The following is an 18,366-nucleotide window of genomic DNA, read 5'->3' on the forward strand; positions in this document are numbered from 1 at the left end:
TACAGCCACAATGAGTGTTTTTATTTACCATGCTCTACAAAATAAACAGGGGCAATGTGCAGTGTGCGCACAGCATTAACATCAGGGACCTTAGAAGAAAAAAGAAAACATTGAAATATTGATGAATTATGCTGTAGATCAATCCAAGATGCATGGAAATGAAAAATATACAAGATGAGATGTACGGAAATCTTTTGCGGTCAAGAATTCACAATGAAGGAGAGACAAACTCATTACTCACTCATATTGATTTCATTATGTACTGCGATGTAGCACCAGAATGACAATGAGGCTGAAAGAAACATCGGCCCCTCTTAAGATGCCATAATGTACTTAACAAAAGCTTCATAATTTATGCACCCATTAGCATCCTCTTGGTTTTGCATTAGCTGCTCCACCTCGTCCTCCCTCATCTTCTCACCTATGATCCCCAAGGAAGAACACAGGAAAGCAGTCAGTTCAGTACATTTCCTTATGATGACAGATTCATGAATTAAAGTTGTTAATTAACTCACCCAGTGTTGCCAAAACGTGTCTGAGTTCTGCACCCATGACCGTGCCGTTCCCCTCCTTGTCAAACACCCGGAGGCCCTCTACAAAGTCCTCAAATGTTCCACGGTCCTTGGCTTTGCAGATGTGTTGGTGGATGGGTAGAAACTGGTCAAAGTCCAGCATCTTGGTATTCATATCTGCAGAAAATAATGAAAGTATAACAAATAAAGCACAAAAAAAGAAAGAAAGAAAGACGGAATTCCTTTGTAGTGGTGAACTTTATTTAGTCCGAGATTGTACAGATTCTTGAACTACATCCAGCTCCAACGCTTAACAACAGCAATGACTCAGTTTGCACACTTGTCTCATTACTAACCTTCAGCTTTGGGCTTTCCAAGCACGTACATTATCTCTGTATTTGTGGGATTCTGGCCCAAAGCTCTTATTAGGTCACCACACTGGGCATAAGTGATTTTCATCTCACTGGTTGGGGTCCTGTCAAACAGCTGGAAAGCATCTTTGAAGTCTGTGAATGAAAAGAAAGCGCATTATTCCTTTTGATTTCTCATCTTGTTATTGTAATCTAAGAGAACATGCAAAGTCTTTGAGAAAAGGCATCACATGCTCTCTGTTTGTGTAACGATCAACAGCATAATTGCACGCCTCACATAAAAGAGCCCACCGCTAATGAAGGAGTCAAACCCTCAGATGTTCCTCTCTACCTAGACTGACATGCATCTTAAAGCCTTTTCAAAGCGACTGACACAGATGGATGTTTATTTTAATATAATAGCATATGCTGGCTCTAGTGTATCACCAGCTGCTGCTGAACATTTCTCACACACTTATGGGTGGCATGATCACACAAACAATTTATTCACTCTATAAATAACTCACAAACCATGCAGCCCAGAAGACAACTGTAACAGCCGCCTGAGCCTTACCCTCAAGTTGTTCAGGAGTAAATTCCAGCTGCAAAAAGACATAGAAAACAAAGCGACTGAGGGATGCTGATCATTTGGGACATAGTACCGCAAACACAGTGAATTCATTTAAGACGGTGAACTTGATGACCCTCCTACAGCAAGCCATTTTAGCAGGTCGAGTTGTGACCTTGAGGCTAAAACCCCCTTCTTACTAGATGTATACTGTCTACCAGTGTCGGCGTCATTTGAGTTTATTTTTAGATGTAACGTGGAATCTTTGGTGCTGTCAGCTCCACGGGGAAGTAACAAGGCCATAATGTCATGTGCATATGCACACGAGCAGCATTATTAGATATAAAGAGTGTAAAGTACATAAAATCTGTTAAACACCATTTAGAGTTAGAAAACCTGAGATCCAGCGATTTATATATGCTTCTAATTATTCTTCTATTTGTTCAGCAGAACAAGCAGAACAAAACCTTGAAGGGGAACCCATCTGTTTCATCTCATTTTTTAATTTTTTAATTTTTGTGTTTGTGTGAGAGAGAGAGGGCAGGGCGGTCTTTATCCTTCAAGCTCGGGTCCTCTACCAGAGACCTGGGTGCTTGAGGGTCCTGCACAGTATCTTTGCTTTTCCTGGGAAACTGCACATGTTTGACACTCAGGTGGTAGAATATATAGTAGAAAGAGAACTGAATGTTAAACCAGCTGTACAGCTCGTTTCTACAATCAGCTTTGTGCTCCATTAAAATCTGTTATTTTAAATCTAAAAATAGCTTTGGCCTCAGTAACCACAACAACTTTTGAAGTTTTGCACTTCAAGCATATTTTGAACTGTCAGGGCACGCCCCTGTTTCTGTCTCATGTCAGGCTACATCTACAGACCCCTAGACCCTTTGTGAGGTTTTGTAAAAATATTATCCAAAAACGTATCTAAGCATGTTTAAAGATGGATGAAGATGGCTATAATTATCTGTATTTTTCTTCCTCCCAGTTTTTCCACCCCTTTTTCCCCACAGAGGAATGGTGAGGGTGGTCTGCTATTTGCAGACATAATGAAGATCACATTTTGTGGATTTAACCACGGTCCATTGTAACATGGCAGCTCGCTCAACCAAGAAAACATTTATCCATTGAGAAAGGGCCAAGTCAGCAGAAGACAATGTTTCCATGATGTCTGACGTATCAAGTAGTTTGCTTCTGAACCTCGCCCTGACAGTGAGTTACATGCTTTTTCCCCCATAACTGTCAAAGATGCGCGCAGTTTATGAAAAATTCTGTAAAGCTATGAAGGTTAGAAAAAATATTACAAGAATCACCATAATGCCTTGAAAAATCTTTACCCTCCTGTTTGTCTTGCACTGCCAAGTAAATGTCACATGGGGTCTCTGATGCACTTTAAACACAGGCATAGGTAACAGCATTGGACTCTTGAAATGAAGTCTCCTTATCTGTCTAATATGATTGAATAAAAAAAGGGGTTAAATTCACCAACAACCTCTATCTGAAGCCGATCCACAATCTGTGCGTACAATAATAATATCTGTTGATGTTTTACCGTCACTGATGTTGGGTCAAAGTCCGGGGTCTTGGGGCGCTCAGGCTCTGGGGGTTTGGGGGCAGCTGGTGCGGCAGGTTTTGGCTCTTCTTTCTTCTTAGGGGCCATTGGAAGAGACAAAGGGGAGGACTGACACACAGCAGAGTGATCCTGGACACTGCGGTCAGAGATGGGTGATTAGAGGCCCTTTATCCACTGTTCACAGGTGTCACCTCCACCCCCACAGTGCCAACAATAGGGGAGGACTATAAAAGGATATGCCTTTGTGCTTCTATTTAAGACAAAGGTTGTTGTGTGTATAACATCATCAAGACAGGAGTGATGGAAAACTACATTAGCTGAGATCCCCGGGCCTGGTTCCTTCTGTTAATGAAATATAAGCGTAGATCAGACTTATTTGCACAATCTTCTATAGATGCAGAGAAAAATGCTTTAGTGACAGAATGATGTCGTACAAAAATACTCAAAAAGAAGAAAGTGTTAACAAAGATCTACAAACTTTTAAAATGTCAAATCCACAATGCATCCATGAACATGCTCTTTATGAGCATGAATAATTAAGTCTCCGCTGCATCTGTGAATGGACGGCTTGCTTTTTACAATATTTTTATACGCTCACTGGTCTCTTTGTTAGCTACATCAGTTCAATTAATCAGTCAGTCATATTGCTGGGACTCAGTACTTTTAAGCATACAGACATAATCAGGATGACCTGCTGAGCAGAATGAGGAAGGTCGTTGACTTCAGTAATTTTGAATATAACATGACTTCTGTTGCCTGACGAAGTGGTCTCAGTATTTCAGAAACTGTTGATCTACCATCTCTGGAGTTTACAGAGAGTGGTTTAAAAAAGAGAAAATAAGCAGTAACTCAAATAAGTACTCATTGCAACCAACCCTTCTGCTACAGAAGCAGAAGACCACACTGAGTGCCACTCCTGTCAGCTAAGAACAGGAATTTTAGCCTAAAGTTACACAAGTTTTAGTAAAAAAATAAATAAATTGAACAATAGAAGATTGTTGCCTGGTCTGATGAGTTTACTTTCTGCTTTAACATTCACACGGCAGGGTCAGAATTTGGCACAAACAACATGAACACATGGATCCATCCTGTCTTGTATTAACAGTTCAGGCTGTTGGTGCTGGTGTAATGGCCCACTTTGGACCTCTTAGTTCCAGCTGAACATTGTGTAATATTATGATGGAACAATTCAATTCAGTTTTATTTATACAGCTCCAAATCACAAGAGTCACCTGAATGCGCTTTATATTATAAGGCAGACCCTACAATAATACACAGAGAAAAAGTAAACAACCCTATGAGCAAGCACTTTGGCAACAGTGGTAAGGAAAAACTTCCTTTTAACAGGAAGAAATTTCCAGAACAACCAAGCTCAGCGAGGGGCGGCCATCTGCCGTGACCAGCTGGGGTGAGAGAAGGAAGACAGGAAAAAAGACTTTTAGGATCAGGAAATTTTCATCATGAATGTGCAGCTGAGTAATGCTACAATATCTCAAATCCCTGAGAAATGTTTCCAGACCCTTTATGAATCTATCCCATGAAGAAAAGGGGAAAAGGTAGTCCAACCTGATCATGAACCAAAGTGCGTTACAGTGGGTTTATTTCTGTAGCTGGATAAACAAGTCACGTGTGGATACATCCACACATCTTAATCAAGATTTGTAAAGTCAGAAAATCACAGGAACTGTGATGCTAATATGAATGTCAAGCATGACCTTTCATTTCCAAGAAATTTCACTCTGCGTTAATTAGCAAATTAATTGCATGTTTGTGTGAGTTATTCTTGCACACATGATTCTGAGTTCATAACTATGTGAATAAAACCGAAAACATCAGACAGCTACCACCCTGTGTCTGCATTCAAGTGTGAATGGCAGCTACACAAAGCAGCACCCAGTGTTATCACAGATTACTTTATTCACTTCTCTGTTTGTTGTATTCAACTTTGCGAGTGGTTTGTACACATATAATCACCCTCGCAAGACTAAGATCACACAGACACAACACTTGGTGAATCCTATTTTAATGGCCTGAAAATCCCTCTGATCGCACTAGATAAACGGTCATCATAAAGGCTTGTCCTGGCACACAGTGTGCACAGCGGATGATGCCGTCTCATTGGTTGTAATTTTGAATAATAATCAAGGATAATTGCTGTTCATCACAGAGCATTGTGGCACTGGAATTTAAGCAACTTCCCCTCTTGTTCAGATATCATCATTTTCGTCTTCCTCTCCTCACTAATAAATGCTACACTTCACCGAACAAGGTCAATAGTCAAAGATTGGTTAGGTAACATGAGGTCTCGCGTAGCTTGATTAAGGACATTTGTCCATATAAAAACTTTAACAGTGCGTAAAAACCACAAAATCTAAAGGCTGATATGCTATGAACATCTCATTTCTTTGGTTCACATGACAGCAGGTAAAAATGAAGTCAAAAATAATTTTTATTATCGTAATTATAAAGACAGCAATCTTCAATTGATTGTCTACACTCCTCCAAGACTAAAAAGGGCTTCTCTCTCTCTCTCTCTTTTAACGCTGTGATTAAACAGTCGCAGTTTTCTGAATTTTCAGAACTCATTTTTCTTTCGATTGGCTAAAGGTAAGTGGTGAGCAAGGCAGTGGAGTATTTTGATTTTTTGTTCTGGTGCTGCGATCTGTGGAGGATGAAATTTGAACTGTGCCTAAATACACAAGAATGAAAGCAGTGTGAAAAATAGCAGCTACAGATTCTACAGCAGGGAAAATGTATAAATTTGGCCTGTTTTTAGAAATATATGCTCGATGTGCTCCATGTCTTCACTCTACAGACTGATCATGATTACATCTCCATGTCTTTTCAAGGAAAGATGCTTGTCAGCAGCTGCTCTTGGCTTGCCTTTAAAGCCTTTAAAGAGCTCCCATCAAGCTCATGTGATAAAAATGTCAACTAATGAAGTCAACATTGCCTGATGGTAAGTTTGGTAAATCCTCTGTTAGGAAGTGCAAATACTGAATAATGTGAAACAAATCCTTTAATCATCAGTTTTGTAGGAGCCTGAATCATGTAATTTCATGACAGTGACATATTCAAGCGCTTGATTTAAATCTTGAGCTAACTATAATTTCCTTTATTAGGAATGATGTCACAAAAAATATGACTGGCCTGTCAGCACCAGCTTGTAGAAATGCTAGAAAAGGAGAGAAGGAACTAAATCATAATGATCAAGGGGATATTGTCTTTAAAATGCAATGAAACACAAGAGAAACACACAGGAAAATAATTTGGCACGCTCTTCTTCTGTTGCTCTGTTTGACTGTGGCTTCATGGGGGAGATGGTGCATAAAATTGTAAAAAGAACAAAAAAAAAATCTGATGAGTGAATGCTTGAGAAATGATTAGTCATGGCTGCAGTTTGTTCCTCAATATCTTCAAATGGGAGATGACTTAAATTGTCAGTGTCTGGTTTGAGCGAACCTACACAGAGACAGATGGAAACAGTGTATGTTAGCCCAAGTATAAATGGATCCAGCCATACATAGCTCACTGCCACCTCCCCCCTCAGATACTGTCAGGTGATCCCATCAACAGGCCGCAGCAACAACTCCTGACATGACCAACCACAAACACTCAAGCTCTCAAACCATCTAAGACCTGTGCAGTTTGCTATTTTGGAGTTAGTCTGTTGTCTGGCTGGCATGCACCTTGGAAAAACTCCAGTAAGCGCACAATGCCAATTGTTACTCTGACCTATCACACGACCTTCAGTGCAGCTGTGGCTTTTAGTGTATGATGTTTTAGCAGCCAGGATAAAGCAATGCTATTACACTGCCATTCCAAAAAGTGGCAGTCCAGTTCTGATGACTCACTGAAAAAGTACAGTTTTTATCAGTCAGACATCAGAAAGACACAAAAGCCGCAACAGAAAAATCACGATGTGTCAGTGACATGTGTTTTTTTTTTGAGGCAATTAATAGTATATGATTCTGCTATACTGTAGATGTGACTCTAGTCTTCTGAGGATGTACTTAGCAATCTATGGGACTGTTATTTGTTACCACTGAAGGCAAAGTCCTGAAAAGGCTGCAAAATGACCCCCCAAAAAAACCTTCAACAGGGGTCGTTATAAGCTCCCAGAAGCCCTGGGCCCATTCAGCACTGTCAAACAATCAGAACATGTTAGCGACAGGCTGGGCGAAGACCTGCCAGATCTGTTCTGCAAACTATGGATATCGATGCGTGGATAACATAACATGTATCACATCCGGGTTAAGATTTTGTTTTTCTCCAGCGGGCATCCATTATTGAAGATTTTCTCATGTGCAGTAATGAACAAACAAAACATTCAGTTTGTCACCTCTGTAGTCCAGAACATTTCACACTGAGCACTATATTTGGATGCAGGTTAAGACCCACTCTCGGGATGTGTAGCCCCCTCCGAAAACATATTTTTTTTTGTAATTTGTTTTCCCCTGTAGGTGCAGGGTAGCACAGCTGCACATGCCAAAGCATTGTGTTGCTTTCAGAATTTGTTGTGCATTGTGTTGACGTCACTGATGTGGAAGCAGCCTGAGCTACAGCCGATCTTCAGTGGGGAAAAGAAATAGCTAACCCTCTTAACCAAACATGTAAAAGAGGCTGAAAGCAAAACTGCAACCTGAGCACTATGTAGATGAAGGCTTGAAACCTCTGTCATGTTTCATGGCTGACAAAAGCAGCCTATTCCCCATGAGCGCATCTGCTCATGTTGAGGTGCTACATTATCACTGATAATCAAAGAAATAATCAAAAAAATGCCTGACTTTAATGCAGAAAATATCTTTGGTCATTTCACGTTCTATGCTGTACAGGCTGTGGATTCACTTCTGATCCGCAGCAGAGAACCTGCAACCTTCCTCAGAGGAATGACTCACTGCTGCACTGAGCAGTAAGATCAGGAGCACACAGCGCTTGACCACACAATCTGCTCTGCTAACATGATCACAGTGATGGCATAGAGATGTAAAGCTCCTAATGCACCCGAAAGCCTCTGTTATGGCCTGCGCTAACATAATCGCTGTGTGAAGTAGCTGAAGAGAAATGGGCTCAGGGCAACGCTCCTTTACAAGCTGCCTCACTTATGTCAGCATAGGTGCCACATGGTGCAGGTCAAGAGGTAAAGAGGTAAACACCACCATCAGGCTGTTCCTTATTTAACTATCAGCTTTCATCTGAACCTATTGGTGTGATCGTGCAAGCAGTGTCAATAAAACACACTGACAGCCTGCATATTAATGCTTCTGTCAAACCTGGTGTTCCCTTATTCTGAGTTAGCTGGGGGCTTTCACTTGCCAAGCTAACGACTGAGCTCACCTGTGATTGTGAAAGTAGGAATAAAGCCCATAGCTACCATCCCCCTTTATTTATGCCACCTATAAGCTAAAAAACCAACGCATTTTTGTGCAAGACAGAAGCTTGGAAGCTTGGAAAGCCCCCACCTCAAGTAGGAGGTGGGGGCATTAGCAGGTCATATCTCCGCTGTGGTCAAATCTGTGATCTGGCAGTTTTTATTGTGGGAAGTCTGCCATGCAGGAATGCTAAACTGCTTGCCAGGGCTATTGCATACGCATACGAAGCAAGAATACAATAGAAAGATAGCTTATGAGCAAGGAAGACTGAAAGTGTGCAGGCTGGGACTGTAGAACAAAAGACAGAAAGCTTCTCTGTGTCAGAGCTCGGTGCAAGCCTTTCCATTGCTGGCATGGAGGGTTCAGACAGATTCCACGAGCTGCTGTGGGCTCGGGGTTAGCCTTGGCCTGGTGAGTTTGACTGAGGGAAAAACAGGCCTCGGGGTGAGTGTGAAGTCTAAAGCCGAAGAGACATAGAAGCTACTTAATTTTCTTTTTTCTTAAATTGCTTGTAGACTTATTTAGGTCCTGCATCAGTGTAGCAGAAAGATAAAGGAAAATAAGCAGCTTAGGTGGGCAACAGAGCTTTTGTGAAAAGAAAGAAACATTCTCGGGATTCGTTTCTGTCATTGAAATTGAACATAAATCATCAGAGATGAATCATTATGAGGTTGATACATAATTTTACAAAGCAGGTGATCTGCAGTAGATGAGCAATATTTTATAAATTGAATTAATTATTTGTAGCCCATATAGAATACTGCACATTCACTCAGAGATTTAAACACAGCATTAATGTGATTATCAGTTTTAACACTAAACAGATCTGTTCTATACAATTGAAAAAATTAAATCTGAAGCTGGGGAGATTTAGTCTTTTCCCTGTTGTAGCAGGTGCGGTGTTGGGGAAACCTTTTTTATTTGCTTTCATAATTCTTTACAGGGCAACATTAAGTCCAGTGCTCTGTAACTGCATTAACAGACAAACTACCCTTTGGCTCTGTGACAGGGCTCTGTGGAGCGGGGGCGACACTACTCCACTGTGATCATTTACGAGCACTCAGGATACAGCGTGTCCTCGCCAACGTTAATACTAATAAGGTGGTTAATATACCAGCTCAATTCCTGGTAGGTTTTGACGTGTTCATTATCAGGTCCACAAGGCAGTCAGTGAAGTGAAGGAGCGTGTAATTAAACTGTCCCCTGTCCAACTAGGATCCGATGTGCTATCCAGTTTAGTGTGCTGAAGTGGTAATGGTGCCAGTCTGCACAGGCATCACTCCAACATAGACTCCATAGCTGCCATGTTGTTTGGCAGAAATTCTTATTTAGTAAAGAAAATATAAACACAGGTTTTTTTGGGGGCTCTCAGTAGGATTTCCGCTAAAATATATTTTATGCGAAACATTTAATCTACGTGTGTTTATGAAAGTGTGCGTCGCCAGACAGCAACATTCGTCTTACAAACTCCTAGTCTTACCTATTCTGTCACAAACATTTACACGTGTAATAGATATATAAAAAAGCACCCTTAATGTTCACAAGCTAAAACTTCATGCATCAGAGGCTTCACGTTAAAATGTAATGAGAGAGAGGTATTATTATTCAGGCGCAAGATGTCAGTCCCTAATTATAACTTGTCAACATCTGTGCTGTCAAACATGGAGAGCCCAGCCAGCATCTGAACTACACTGCCCTCCTGTGGTCACAGGGTAATTAGCTGGGTGTCGATATTGCCACTTAATTTAGTCTTCTCAGTTGCACAATACTCAAAAAATACAGAGAGGGATGACATCTAACAATCCAGTAACATCTTATTACTGGTGGACATTTGAAAGAACATTTCTCGTTATTTGACCACAATTTATTGATCAGTTAGTCTTAAGAATATGCTAGCGTCATTTAATTGAATATGTCATCATCTTCAGAAAATGGGGTGGTTAACTGTCACAATCTGCCAAACTCACAGGTGTAAATTATGAATAGAAATAATTTTTTTGTGCATATATATGTATAGAATATGAAAGAGTCTGCTCAGACAAACATTTATTAGCTGGTGAAAAAGAAAGAGGAGCAAAGATATGGCAGTGTACCAACGGGAAGTCAGCAGAATACAGAGGGATGCAGAAGAAGTGCAGAGGTTGGATGCAACAAATCCCCTGTTACCTTGTAAGGGAGAGCATTAGGTGTGAGGTTTAATAGAGCCTGCGGGCAAAAGGATCCAGTGATTTCACAGCACAGCTTTGTTATTGTAGCATTCTTTTTTTTTTTTTTTTTTTTCTTTTTTGCCTGTCCCGTTTGGCTCTTTTGCCCTCAGAATTGTTGTCTAAAGGCAAAGAAAGATGCCCAACGGATTTACTTTACCAAACTGACCATCCCAGCCTTGCCGTAATGGTCCATTTGATTCACCTTTTATTGTTTATTTTATTTTCACTTACTGAATACGGGACAGACTTGACTGGGGGAAAGAAGGGGAGAAAGAAAGAGGGAAAGAGAAACAGCTGAGAAGAGGGACGGGGGAGAAGGGCAAAAGACAAAAACCAACAGAACGGGCAGAGAAAAAAAATGCATATATCAATCACCTGGATCACCTGCTGAGAAAGAAAAAAGAAAGCAAGCAGAAGAGAACAAGAGTAATAGAATAAACAACATCACAATGATATATGGGAATATGACAGGAAATACTAAATATTAAACATTATTGTGCAGCACATAAGATCAACAGAACACAGTGTGCTTTGAGGTAGGAGCCAAAAAGGGTGTAGTTTGTGGGTGTGATCACCCGTGTGTACACCTGTGAGCATGGACGCGCTTGTTTTTTGTTTTTTTAAAAGGTTCCTTCATGTAATAATCTGCTAGAGGGTGTGGGGGGGCCACAGCCCCGTCCTCCAGGGCGTGAAGCAGGTGTGGAGGAGATCAAAACTCCAGACATCCAGAGGCCCCCAGAACACAAGAGACCAAGGAAGACCAACAGAGGGGCAGCTGCGCCACTGTCCCAGAAAGAGCTGAGGAGAGTCCCAGATGAGGGCTCACTCAGCAGCCGCGGAGCAGAAGCCAGGGGGAGTTGCAGTGACGCGCCCGTGAGCTCCGCCGGCAGCCAGCTGCGCCTGAGTGACCGAGCCCCAGGCCGAGAGGCCGGGGGCACCCCACCTCCGAAGTGGCCCGAGCGAGCCCCAGGCTCCAGGCCCCGATAAGCGGCCGCCAAGGAGTGAGCCGGTGTGTACCTGGACGCCCATCCCCGGACACAAAAAACCACCAACGCACCGATGTCTGAGGGGGTCCGCCACTGGCAGGGGAAGTGGTGGTAGGGGGAGATAGGCCTCCAAACCTTGGAGGGCCTGAGATGTCCCCAGAGAGGTGGCGCCTGACACCCAACCTGACATATAGACACAGACATACAGGCACACACAGATACAAACATCCATTCCCACCCTCATGCTCTCATATGCACTTACTCCACACTCAACCAACGTGGAGACAGACATAAAGAGACGTTGTACACACGATCACACTCCCCAAGCGTACTCTACAAACCGGGTCTAGGTGCCCTCGCCCCTGGAGGGGGGAACTGCACCCAGACCCAGGTGGTGTTTCCCTTTTCCCTGCGGTGGGGGGAGGCAGACCGCCCCGACTCCGCAGCAGCAGGAAGGCTCCACACTCCAGACCGCAGTCGGACGGCCAACTCCTCCTCCTAGCCCCCCCGCTCCAGCAGGTCGCAGAGAATGGGGGTGAGAGAAGACTCCAAACCTCCCTCCACCCGCTCATTGTAATGTTGATGCATGTGTGTTCTAAGGTGCATTTAAAACCCAGGAGGGCATGGAGCTACCTGCCAGAGAGCAGCAGGTAAGCGCATGGTCCCTCCTGCTGGCCCTCAATGTCTACGTGTATTTAAAATTGAGAGGTGGGCAACGATGCCAGGGGTGGGGTGTACACCCTGATGGTACTTTGGACTCCGTGTATCGTGCCCACCCCCAAGATCCTATATGTATGTGTAATGAGAGTGTGAGTAATGTGAATGTCTAAGTTGTGGGATAAAATTGAAGCAGAGGCAGCCAGAAGGGGACAGAGGGGGGGGGGGGTAGCCTCCTCTGCACCCTGGTGACATACCCCTACTCCAAGGTCCTGCATGTGTGGGTGGTTGTGGTGGAGCGGGAAGAGGGAGGCAGCTGGAGATGGGGAGGGAAGGAAGGGAGGGGCAAGTGACCCCTCCCTGGGGCCAGCTCCCCCGCTGACCCCAGTAGGCACCCCCATACTCCGCGACCCGCCAGGGAAAGGGGGCCCAGGCCCATCCAGACCGGGCCCAGTGCAGCAGCGCCGCCCGGCCCCACAGAGCCCGGGACAGTCCACCCAACCCCACCACAGAGAAAACTGCACCCACCCCACCATCCACTCATCTTCCAGACTACATAAGACAATAAACACCCAGGCTGAGATCTTCCTCCACCTCTCCTGTATCTCCCCCTCCTGCAGAGGGAGCTCCTGAGGAGAGGAAAGCTCCTGCAAGATGTGACAATCTCCCCCACCAGTTGAAGAGCCCCCCAGGTGGCTCGACGCACCGGCGGCACCCTGCTCCAGGGCTGGGCCCCCATGCACCCACCCGCCCACAACCCCGGCAACACACCAACCAGGACCCAAGCCCCCGAGGCCCGGTCCGGGTCCCAGCCCAGAGACGGAGCGCCCCCAGAACCTCACGCCCATCCCGGACCCACCCAGGGCCAGCCAGGCTACCAGGTCAGTAACCCACGTCCGTCAGCACAGACCCTCCCCTAGCCCCGCTGCACGCAGCCGCGAGGAAACAGTCACCGGAGAGCCAACAGAGCCCCTAACCGGACATGACCGCTACCCCGGGTTGAGCCCCCCAAGGAAGATGCCTCCGGGGAACCCCCCGACGCCCTAAGCCTGTCCCTACCCCCACACCAATCACAACAGTGAAGGCGGGACCAAACTATGACCCCCCACCCCCACTAGGTGATGGAGCTGATCAAAGGAGCCCAGAGCAATTGATCTAATGTGGTGGCAGAGGCTGTGTCAAGACTAATGTAATCTAATAGATAATTTCTATATTGGTTAGAATTAAGATTATTTTTATTTTTCCAGTTCATGAGGACTGTTTTCTTGGCTATGCATAGGGCAGTGAAGATCATATGGGCTATATTCTTTTCTGAAGTGACATTATCTAAGCTGCCCAACAAACACACTAAGGGGGAAGTTGGAATGTTACATTTCAGACACTTCGATAAGTCTTCACATATCTCGCGCCAAAACTTCTGAACTGGTGGACAGAACCAAAGAGCGTGGATATAATTGTCCGGTGAATTGGTTTGGCAGTGTGAGCAGTTGTTGGTAGACGTAAAGCCCATCTTGAACATCCGATGACCTGTATAGTGTACTCTATGTAATATTTTGTATTGAATTAATTGAAGACTGGGATTTCTAATTAGATGAAAGGTTTTTATTGTAGCATTCTATTGCACGTAGCAGACTCGTGTTTTGTTTCCACAGTATGTGTTTTTTGGCACTGATAGCTGATGTGTTTTGTCTCTGTTTTTTCAGTTTTTCTGTAACTATAACTGTAATGTGCAGCCATTTAGAGGAAAAATGACTCATAAAACATGCAAATCACAGAAAACATTTTGTTTGCATGTCGAATGTAAAACCATAAACGTGCACACTCTCATATACAGTTGTGGAGTCAGAGGTTTACATACACTAATCATGGTCATGAATGTCATGGTAGCTTTGTACTTTTAATGGTTTTGATGAGCTTTTTGTTTTACAGGGTGGAACAATTATACAGCATGCATCTTTAATCACTTAAAAAAAAGAAAAAAGAATTGGATCCACAGGTTTGAATTTATTTTGGATTTTCTGTCAAGACAATAATCCCAAACACACATCAAAACTGATTTTGAAATGGATAAAGCAGGCTAACATTAAGCTTCTGAAAGGCCCTGACCTCAACCTTATTAAAAATTCTTTAAAAGCTGGATCTGCACTAGGAAAACAACCAATTTAAATGACCTATGTCAATTCTGCCAAGAACAGTGGTCAAATATCCAGCCAGAATTATGCCAGAAGCTTGTTGATGTCTACCAAAAGCATCTGATTGGGGTGCAACTTTCTAAGGCACATTTAACCAAATTTTAGTTGGGCTCTTTGGGTATATTTGAGCACAAAGAACAGCTCAAAGAAATCATCAAAACCCCCAAATTACTGTGACATTTATGTCCATGATGAGTCTACATTTAAACTTCAGACCACAAATGTAGCAGGTATTCTCAGGAAGGAATAACAGTTTTATTCAAAATGCATTTGTTGTTACTGAAAACACGAAGGACAAGACTGTAAGGAAACATGAAGAGAACAAACAAACTAAATGTCTATGCATTTTTCTGCCTGGCTTTAAACACTTATTCATTTGCACAGAAAAACTTGAATTTGCCTGCATGTATGAGCAGTTTTGGGAAATGCAGAGAAGAGAACTGAGAAAATAAACTTCAAAAATCTTTTGAAAAATGTGCCAAAGCAATTGAATAAAAAAAAACAAACTGTAAAAGCAAATCTTTGAATCCGCAAATGATTCATCATCATGTGTTTCCCTCATATCACCTTTTTCCCCATTAGAATACAAAATGTTTTACCTCAGTTAATATGAACTAACATAGAGAAAATAATGGGTCAATCTGGAAGTTTGGACACTTAATCGTGCAGAGCAGCACTGCTGAATTATTCCGACTTTTCGAAGACAGCCTTGTTTAAAATTATCCTCACATTAGTTTGATGTCACATCTAATTTATTTGATTAAGGCCCCATTCTTTCTGCTCTCTGTGTAATTATCTGCTTGTACCTTGTCCCCACTATAGACCTCTTATATTTCTGTGAGTCGGTGGGAATGAAGAAAGATTTATCGAGGTACTTCACATGTATTGATCCTCCCGAGGACATTCATTCTCTGAGTTTGACCGAGCTCAGCAGCCAAGTGGTCACAGTGACCACTAGAGTGCCCTTGCTGAGAGGCAAAAGTGTCACACCAAGTAACTCTGACAAGCGTTGTTTATTTAAAATTGCATTTTCAGCTCTGCAACGTGCAAACAGTTCTCTTATTAAAGACAGTTTTCGCTTAACTTTAAACCCCATGTTGCTCTTGACCAGTTAAGTGTTTACTCTGCTCTGCTCATATGATTCCTGTTTACCACAACCATATCTACTCACAGCAGTGGAGGCCATAGTTTCCACTGTAAATATGTTTTCCCTTTTCCCCTCATGTTATTATTTATGGCACCGAGCTGTAAAAATTTAATTCTGCTGATCTTATATTTTTTGTAAATAATTAAAGTTTTCCCGTTCCTTAAAGTTTGAGGCCAAGCGTGATCATGTTAGGACTCTGCAGGTGTGGCCTGGTATAACAAAAAATCATATATGATTTACTTTTGAACTTTTTTAACCTATTTTTTAAAGAAGTTGTTTAAACGATAATGATGGAAATGATGACCAAGTAGCATGCCACAACAGGACCAAGTCTAAGAGTATTATCATCACTTTGTTGTTTAGAGCGACCCACTTTAGCAGAAGCAACAGTGTCTATACAGAAATATAGAAGATGGGTGACGTGTGTGTGTGTGTGTGTGTGTGTGTAAACCAAAAATAAAAGAAAAAATGAGGAAATACACAATTATTCCTTCACTTTAACAAGGGGAAAGTTACATACTTGATGGCGCTCACCCTCCTGTGTCTCTGATTCACTTCTCATGCCTAAAACAACCAATTATCATTCCTCATGACTCATGCTTTAACCTAACCCTGTAAACCCAAACCAATCAGAGGGACAAAGCTTCGTAGAACTCTCTCACAAAGTTTTCAAAGTAAACGCCATCTAAAGCATCGCACGCTGGTTCGAGCCAGTTTCTGCTGTTCTGTTTTGGGAAAGAAATGGTGACCTCATTGCTGATTACATTCAGTTTATCCAGATAGTATGTCTGTAACAACAGATTAATTTGCTGAGAAAAATACATCGAGCTATCAGATATCCTAAGCAGCTACTGCGCTGGCCCCTCTGACATTAACTGTTAGATTTATGTGCCAACTGTTTTTCTTTTCTCGTACTTTAACAATTACACAACCCTACTTTTGTTTTTGAGTCCCTTTTTGGTTTTGTCTTATTGCTCAACACTTTGGTTATCTTGGAATTTGTTGACAGTGGTGGACAATCTCAACTCTGAAATTATAGCGCATTTTGTACTGAATTGCTTGTTGTGTTTGAAATGTTATTATATATATATATATATATATATATATATATATATATATATATATATATATATATATATATATATATATATATATATGTATCCATCCATCCATCCATCCATTCGCTTCCGCTTGTCCTTTTCAGGGTCGCGGGGGGCGCTGGAGCCTATCCCAGCTGTCATAGGGCGAGAGGCGGGGTACACCCTGGACAGGTCGCCAGTCTGTCGCAGGGCCAACACACAGGGACAGACAACCATTCACACTCACTTTCATTCACACATTCACACCTAGTGACAATTTGGATTATTCAATTAACCTATCCCCACAAGCTGCATGTCTTTGGACGGTGGGAGGAAGCCGGAGTACCCGGAGAGAACCCACGTGGGTGGGTGGGTATATATATATATATATATATATATATATATATATATATATATATTTGTGGGTCAGTAAAGGTCATTGGTTAGCTCATGCCGCCTTATCTTCACGGGCCATGTTTTTCATCAAAGTAGTTTCAATATGATAGACATGAAAGTGGAAGATTGATGTTCGTAATCATCAACTCCTCCACTTCCACAGTGTGTACGTGTGTCCTATGTTCACAGTGTCAGGTATGAAGTTTCTTTGACCAGATTTGTTCCTTTATTCTATTTCTGGATTATACCTCTGGGAGACCTGAGTGTGTGAGCTGTCAAGACAGCAGGAGGAAAGATGAGCTGACCCTAATCCAACTTGAAAAAACTTTGTCTGGCCCTGGGGGGCTTCACCAATTGTTTTGTGACAAAAACTGGGTATTGACTATATTGTATATGACATTTGCTGCCTTGGAATCATGATTAAAGTAAATAGAAATGATTAAAAAGGAAGCCAAGATTTTATTCCAATTACAATCCCTGGTGATTTCTGAGGAGCACTTGGTAATTGTGTCAGAATTTTCCAAAATGTTTCTAAACATGGGGAATAAATTATATGTGTACATTTAAAGCTTTCTTTTGCAATTTCCTTTGTTAGGGTCACGCGTGTACGTGAAAGTCAGGGCAAAGCAAACCAAAACAAAACGATGTTTATATGGAAAAGATATAACTGGATGTATAAAAAGAAGTCCAGCACACTATATGAAACCATACAAGAATGAGGAGTATCGTGTGTCCAGACATACATGTGCTTTGAATTTTTGGCTTTTTTCATGGCTTTTGACATGCGTCACACAGATATACAATTTCAGTGTCCCCATTCCTGGATTGTTGCATAGGGTGCAGCATATAGCTTATAGTATCATTTCAGTGGTGAATACGTAATACAAAATACATGCCATATGTTACACTGGCGTGTTTTTTTTAACGTATTATTTTTTTGTAAGTAGAGTCCCCTTTGAGATTGTGTCAGGAAGGGCATCTCGGGTAAATCTGTGCCAAATCAAACATGCAGTGGTACCTGCTGTGGCGACCCCTTGTGACAAGTGGAGAAGCCAAAACTATCTTTATTTTTTTTTCTAAGTAGAGAAAGTTAACATGAGTGGATGATAATGAGAGCTGATAAGGGGAACAGCTAATTTCCTCCAAGTGTAACAGATCGTGGGCGATCGTGGCTCAAGAGTTGGGAGTTCGCCTTGTAATCGGAAGGTTGCCGGTTCGAGCCCCGGCTTGGACAGTCTTGGTCGTTGTGTCCTTGGGCAAGACACTTCACCCGTTGCCTACTGGTGGTGGTCAGAGGGCCCGGTGGCGCCAGTGTCCGGCAGCCTCGCCTCTG

At 42.6% G+C, this 18,366-nt stretch overlaps 1 protein-coding gene across 1 annotated transcript; it reads right to left on the reverse strand.

Moving 5' to 3' along the window:
- myl13 (myosin, light chain 13) lies at positions 1-3,133 on the reverse strand. The gene is made up of 5 exons (XM_086272042.1): positions 2,977-3,133; positions 1,437-1,464; positions 869-1,018; positions 516-689; positions 1-421 (listed from the first exon to the last, which is right to left on the reverse strand). The coding sequence occupies exons 1-5, from the start codon at positions 3,082-3,084 to the stop codon at positions 315-317; spliced, it is 567 nt and encodes a 188-aa protein (XP_086128168.1). The 5' UTR covers positions 3,085-3,133; the 3' UTR covers positions 1-314.
- Between the last annotated feature and the right edge of the window lie 15,233 nt (positions 3,134-18,366).

Source organism: Aulonocara sp. 'chitande type north' Nkhata Bay, linkage group LG18 (assembly GCF_057382095.1).
Source record: "Aulonocara sp. 'chitande type north' Nkhata Bay isolate Kocher_YH1m ecotype deep benthic linkage group LG18, A_spYH_male_GT1.1, whole genome shotgun sequence".
Taxonomy (NCBI): Eukaryota; Metazoa; Chordata; class Actinopteri; order Cichliformes; family Cichlidae; genus Aulonocara; species Aulonocara sp. 'chitande type north' Nkhata Bay.

Coding starts and splice junctions, on each gene's coding strand:
- myl13 (XM_086272042.1), bottom strand. CDS start 3,084: ATGGCCCCTAAGAAGAAAGAAGAGCCAAAACCTGCCGCACCAGCTGCC. Junction 1,019..1,436: donor TACTCCTGAACAACTTGAGG/GTAAGGCTCAGG, acceptor TTTCATTCACAG/ACTTCAAAGATGCTTTCCAG. Junction 422..515: donor ACACGTTTTGGCAACACTGG/GTGAGTTAATTA, acceptor TGGGGATCATAG/GTGAGAAGATGAGGGAGGAC.